General features: G+C 47.0%; 1 protein-coding gene across 1 annotated transcript; it reads right to left on the reverse strand.

Annotated features, from left to right (window-relative positions):
- Positions 1-2,452: 2,452 nt before the first annotated feature.
- Positions 2,453-5,048, reverse strand: LOC113095996 (uncharacterized). Its single transcript, XM_026261371.1, has one exon. It carries the CDS (start codon positions 4,383-4,385, stop codon positions 2,475-2,477), a length of 1,911 nt encoding a protein of 636 aa, XP_026117156.1. The 5' UTR covers positions 4,386-5,048; the 3' UTR covers positions 2,453-2,474.
- Between the last annotated feature and the right edge of the window lie 1,310 nt (positions 5,049-6,358).

Genomic DNA, 6,358 nt, shown 5'->3' on the forward strand with positions numbered 1-6,358 from the left:
GTTGGCGTAGCCGAACGGACACCTGTTGAAGGTGAACTGTCTGTTGCCAAATGTGAATGCCAACTTGTGTTGGTCTTCCGGGTGCACCGGAATGGTCCAGAATCCAGAGGCCACATCAAGTGTAGAGAAGATTGTGGCTCCTCTGATTCGGGGTAGTTCTTGTTCTAGCTGGGTCATGGGCCATCGTGACAGCGGCACCTGTTGATTCAGTTTCCTGTAGTCAATGGTGGGTCGCCATTTGCCGTTAGGTTTGAGGACGGGCCAGATGGGGGCTGAGTAGGTGCTGTTGCATGGACGGATGACCCCCTTTTCAAGCATAGATTCGATGATCTCCTGCACTGGTTCGTGTGAGGCGATGGGAATCTTGTACTGTCTGACAAAAGTGGGAGGAGCATCAGGGTGCGTAGGGATGCGCACCGTGTGGAGGTTGGTGAGACCACAGTCTAGAGAGTCTTTGGCAAAGGATTCTTGAACTTATACAGAACTTGTCTGAGTCCTTGACGATCCGTATCGCTTTGAAGTGCATTAGCGTCTTGTAGAATTTGCTGCACTTGAGATTCAAAACCTGGGTAAGGCTCCTCCATCGGTGTGTCATCAGTCGGGTTGGCATTGAGAGGTGTAGTAGGTTCATGAGCCTCATCGACGTTCTTGTGGGAGACTGTGTATATTGTGAGGTGTTCATCCTCGGTCAGCTCCGTTCTGCACACTTGGTCTTTAGGCACCGACATAACAGATGTGATGGCAATGAGTTTGAAGGGTGCAGTGAACAATGTACTGTCTGTACTCCCTTCGGGTATCAGTGCGGGTGGAATGGGACCAATGACAGGTAGTACAAGTTCAAAATCATGAAAGTCATGGCTTACTAGCCATCCCAGCCGGTAGGCCTTGGGAATGTTGATGTCAGTTGCCGTGCAGTTGTTGAACAGGATGTAGACTACACGAGATGACACTTCAGTGAGGGGTGTGGCTTCCAGTGTGAGTCCGAGTTCCACACATTCAGGTGAGGGTTGGAAGAAACCCAGCGTGTGGTTTAAGGTTTGACCCCATCGCATGTTGAGCCGAACAGCGACCCCTTTGGTGTAAGCTGGTACCACGGTTTCCTGTTCGTTGACTAAAGTGCAGACTTCTGGGATGGTCTGCCCTGATATGAGGTTGTCATGGTTGATGGAAACGTGTGGCTGCAAAGTCAATGGGGCCCATACAACTTCATTAAAAGTGTCCACATGAGCCTTGAGGCGAATCAAGAGGTCTGCTCCAATGTAAACATCGTGTGGCAGGTCCGGAAGGACCAGGAAATAATGAGTCAGGCACCGATAATTCCATTTCACATGCAAAGCGCAGATTCCTCTAGCAGAAACCATTGAGGATGGGTGTGAGTTCAAAGGGAAACGAGTGCGCTTGCTGGCATAAGGGAGGTCAGGTGTCTTCTCAGTGATTGCATTGTATAGTGACAGACTAATGGCTGAGTTGTCTGCCCATATGGCCAGAATACTGTCCGTTGTTGTTATATCATGCAGCTGCAGTTCGGTTTTGACCTTGGGGCAGTAGGTATCAGAGTCTTTAGTGGCCTTGAAGGTACAGAGGATCGAACTTGAGCCTTGGTTTGTTGTTGAGGCTGGATACCTATGGCTGGCTGCTGGGGTTCCCGTGACCTCTGTGACCCGACAGTCTGGCTCTGTGGGAATTCTCGTGACCTCTGTGACCTGACCGTCTGGCACCGTGGGAATTCTCGTGACCTCTGTGACCTGACCGTCTGGCACCGGCGACCTGTGTGGTTGGAGGGGAAGAGGTTCTCGCACTTGAGCCCAGACTTTCAGCTGTTTGAAATCTAGTAAAGGCTCAAAGCGATCAAGCAGGTCTTTCCCGATGAGAAATGAATAATTGTTCATTGGTGAGACATAAATAGGATGTACTAGGCTCATAGGTCCGATCGTCAGGTGGATGGGAGCTACATTTCTGAGCTGGATGTCATTTTGGCTGTATGACTGCACATTCAGCTTGCAAGTGTGAAAATTTAGAGTTCGATTCTGTCTCTGAGCTTCAAATTTGAGCTTATCAAATAGTTGAGCCGAAATCAACGTGAGGTCTGAGCCTGTGTCCACAAGGGCTTCGAGTCTCATTTCCTTTTCTAAAGTGATGGTTAGGTAGAGTTTCCGAGCCACTCCCTTCTCGATCAGGTTCCCCAGGAGTTTTGGTGTTGGGGCTTGTGTGTTGATCGATAAGCAGTTAGGGTATGTTTTGTGTGTTTCGTTGTGGGTACAGATAACCAAAACAGCACTTTCTGGCACCTCAGTGTGTGGGATGATGCTTTCTTGGTCAGGAGGTGCAGACGTCAGCTGGACTGAGTGGGTGTTGCTATTGTTTGATGAGGCAACAGCTAGTTCAATAGTTCGTGGTTGACAAACAGTGTTCTGTGTGCTTGGTTCAGTTGTGGAGACGTTGGGAGTGGTGCTGGTTTCAGGCATAAGGTTTAGTCATGCGGTGTCTGGTTTATCCTTCTTGTCCTCCTTGTGAGGTTTCTGTTGAAGGAACTCTCTCAGTATTCTCAGAAGTTCTGCAGCTTCGGATGTGGCTGCACTTTCCTTTTTAGATGTGGGCTCAGCCTTGAGTTTCCAAGCATCACGTCGAGAGTGTTCCCCCTCCCGCCTCCCTGGGCTTGGTGTTCTGGAGGCTGGAGGTTGGCTAGTTCTGGGTCGCCGGCCGGCTTCCCAGGTGGCCCCCCCCTTTTGGTTATGGGAGGGGCGAGGCCGGTCCCAGGATATTCCAGAGCGGTCGTTCTGGTGCTTCGGACGGGCACCACCACCGCGACCGCGCTGCCCTCTGCTGGCTTGGAACGGTCTTGACTCTCGGTTGATGGGTGTATAACTGGGGTGCTGTTGGGCGCCCTCTAGGGTCAACTCTGAATGGGACTCAGAGACAGAGCAAATAGTTGGGTGTTTTACAGTCTTTTCTGACACAGTCTTTTGTTTGGTGTAGGCCTTATGTGCTAAATCACGTAACTGTTGCGTTGACATGCTACGCGGGCACGCTAACACTCCCAAATGGTGGCTGACAGTAGGATGGAGGTTTCGCAGAAACAAAGTTCGGAAGTTGACGTCTTCCTCCATGCCTGGTTCATTCCTCGCTCCGAAGTAGGCACGTCGCAGTCGGTTGTAGAAATTTGGTGGGGTTTCAAGTCGACCTTGCTTGAGGTCCATTGCGGTTACTAGCCCTTGGTCTGATTCTGGATCAGAGAATTCACGCACCAAAGCTTTTCGCAGTTGCTGGTAGTCCATTTTGACAGTCTCTGGTTGACGGTCTAAGAAACTGCGTACCTCACGACTGGACGTAATTCTGAGCAGGTACAATTTGTCCCAAGTGGTTACGTTGGTGACAGTTTGCAAGTGAAAGTCTATATCTTGTAAATAAGCGTGAATGTCGTGGCCTCCTGCAGGATCTGGGTTGAACGTAGGGATGTTTCTAGCCAGCTTGTCCAGTTCTTTTGGAGTTATGTGTCCGTGGCTGGTGACCCGGACTTTCTGGAAGGGTTTTCCTTCCCCCACTGCTGACAGGGGTTCGTGGAGGCTGGCTGGTGACATTTTGAAAAGCAGGCTTTCACCCCCTTTTCCAGCTCGAAGTTCTTGGCTGACACGCTGGGGTTCACTGGCCAGGGGAAACTCTGTGGAGTGTGTTTCCTCTTTCTGTTCACGTTGCAGGCTATAAGAATGTTTCAGTTCTCTGTGAACCATGTCAAGTTCATCTATTAGAGAGTCTTTACGCTGTGTAAGGTCGTGGATTTCAGCTCGGGCCATTTCCAGGTGATTTTCATAGGCCTTCACTTTAGCATCTCTTTCTTTCAGTTCGATTTCAGCCCTTTCAAGGAGAGTGTCACCTTGTCGGAGCTTTGCCTCGAGTCTCTCTCGGGTTTCTCTCTCCAAATGTTCTCTTTGGTCTGTGTCCAGACGAAGATTCTCCAGGGCATTTTGAAGTCTTTCCACTTCTTTCTGTAGTTCTGGATCTGTAGCGTTCTCTTTCTCGTGCTGGTCTTGGGTCTCGAGAAGTAGCTTATCTAGACGACTCTGGGTGTGGGCCTGATGCTGTAGGGCTTCCTCCACTCGAAGTCTCAGAGCCGCGGCTTCCTGCTCCAAGTCGTGGTTGCTCCTTTCGCTGATCCTTGCCTGGGCGATGAGGAGGTGAGCTAGGGTCCCTGTGATCCTGGCAAGTTCTTTGTGGGTGTAACTCTGCGTCGGATCGTTCGCCATCAGCTGGTCCATCTCAGTATCCAGTTGTCCCTGGCTCAAGTGCTGCAGGTCACTGGTGTCCTTTGGCAGGAAGGAGGTCGTCATCGTCTCCAGCCATGTCGCTAGCTGATCCCAAGGGACTGCGGGACTGGATGCACGCGACATCTTGGCTCACTGCGGACAAGAGAAGCACAACACACACACAAAGAGGCCAATGCAAGTTCGTTCTCTGGTTAACGAGCTATCGTACGGCTATGCCGTCTCTAAGAATTTTGGCTAACTGATGCAGACAGTTAGACAGGGAGGCGGGTCCAATTAGGGTCGGCCCAAAATAGAGACTTGACAGGGGATAGCCTCGTGGGTCACCTGGTGACACCGGCTGCTCGGTTGTCGCTCTACTACTTAGCTCTCCTTGGGGTCTCTCGGTGAACTGCAAGAAACAGAATCACAACAGCATGCAAAAAGGTGAAGATAGGAAAGAGCACCGTGAAAACAAAACACCAAATAAATTGGTCTGCAATGAAATGGAATGAATAAGAACGCTAGAAGTGTTAGGTAGAGAATAAAAAAAAAATTAAGCCTGCTGTTTTTCACAAGAGTTTCTGCTAGGGGCCTACAGCACGTGCGGCTAGGGGAGTAAGAGACCTAGGAAAAGGGTGTGGCTTACAGAGGAAAATGGACCAAACACTTAACATAAATATCAGGGGGAATATCTAATATTCTGCGCCTTATAATAAGTGGATAGGTTTTATCACTTTTGGTTCACCTGGTGGAATCCAGCGGCACGGTCAGCCTCCCTGGCGCTCCCAAACACTCAACCGCAGTGTCCCTGGCCCTCCGTTACTCTGACGTTGCGCCCTCTCAAACAGCTTGTGACTTTTAACACAACCGGCAACACCAAGATGTCAACCGCCAGACAGCACTACAAAATTGGGCTGTTCCCCAGAACCCTCTCTTTAGAAAAGAAAGTGGGCCCCGATTTAGCCCCCGGTTTAGGTACTGGTCCCAGAGATTGCGTCGTGTGTCAGCTGGACTGATTGATCACCGTTGGAGTGCCAAATTGCTGATGTCTTCCACTGCGTGGCGCAAACGAACAGAGATAAGAGGGACCGAGTTTCACTCACGGCCAGTGTTGGCAACGCCGGTTGGCCCCCTTGCTCACTGGAAACCTGAGATGACTGTCCTATCACCAAAGGAGTTCTACAATCAAATACACAAAGGATGAACAAAGGAAGCTTAAAGTGAATTAAGGTTTGGTTTGTTTAATCATCAACTGAGTAAATATATATGTAGAAATGAGAGGTAAACAGCTTTACCTAATGATGATAAAACAAAAACAAAAGCTTATGATAATGATGGTAATTATCAAAATAATCTAAGCAAAAAGAGAGAGGAAAGATAAACAACAAAAAGGGCTATATAGAATAAAATAAAATAAAAAGTTGAATAAAACTATAAAAAAAAAAATAATAATAATAATAAAAATTAATAATAAAAAAAAATTAAAGAGGAAAAAAAAAATAATAAAAAAAAAAAAATAATAATAATAATAAAAAAAAAAATAATAATAATAATAATAAAATAAATAACAAAGACAGGAATGAGCACGGGAGAAGAAGAAGCTGGTTTTCACCACAAAGGGGCGTATTCACTCTCTGTGGCTTAACCTGGTGGGCAGAAAACTTAATTCAAATTAAAAATTCAAAACTGGTTTAAATCTAAATTTAAAATAAGCAGGTGAGAAGAATTAATTGGAAAAATCGGAATAAATGCCCTATAATACCCAACGATAACAGTAATGTATCATTAATAATTATGAAATTAATCAGAAAGGGTAAAAGTAGATGAAGCAATTCAAAACAGAACCGAAAAGAAAGAGATCAGAGAGATGCAAGCTGTGAACTGACTTAACAGGTTACTGCCACTAGATGGCTCGCTCCCTTCTAAATGGGTTAATCAGTGGTTGGGCTGAGACACTTAATTTGCACTATTAAACAATTAAATTCTAATTCAAATCATGTTTGAACCAAATTCAAAGTAAATGTGAACAAAAACAGGCAAAAATTGTCTAATGCTGAAATAATATTCGCACGAGCAAAGCTGTTAATGCAAATAATTATTGATAATTTAGACAGCTA

Source organism: Carassius auratus, unplaced genomic scaffold (assembly GCF_003368295.1).
Source record: "Carassius auratus strain Wakin unplaced genomic scaffold, ASM336829v1 scaf_tig00215830, whole genome shotgun sequence".
Classification (NCBI taxonomy): domain Eukaryota; kingdom Metazoa; phylum Chordata; class Actinopteri; order Cypriniformes; family Cyprinidae; genus Carassius; species Carassius auratus.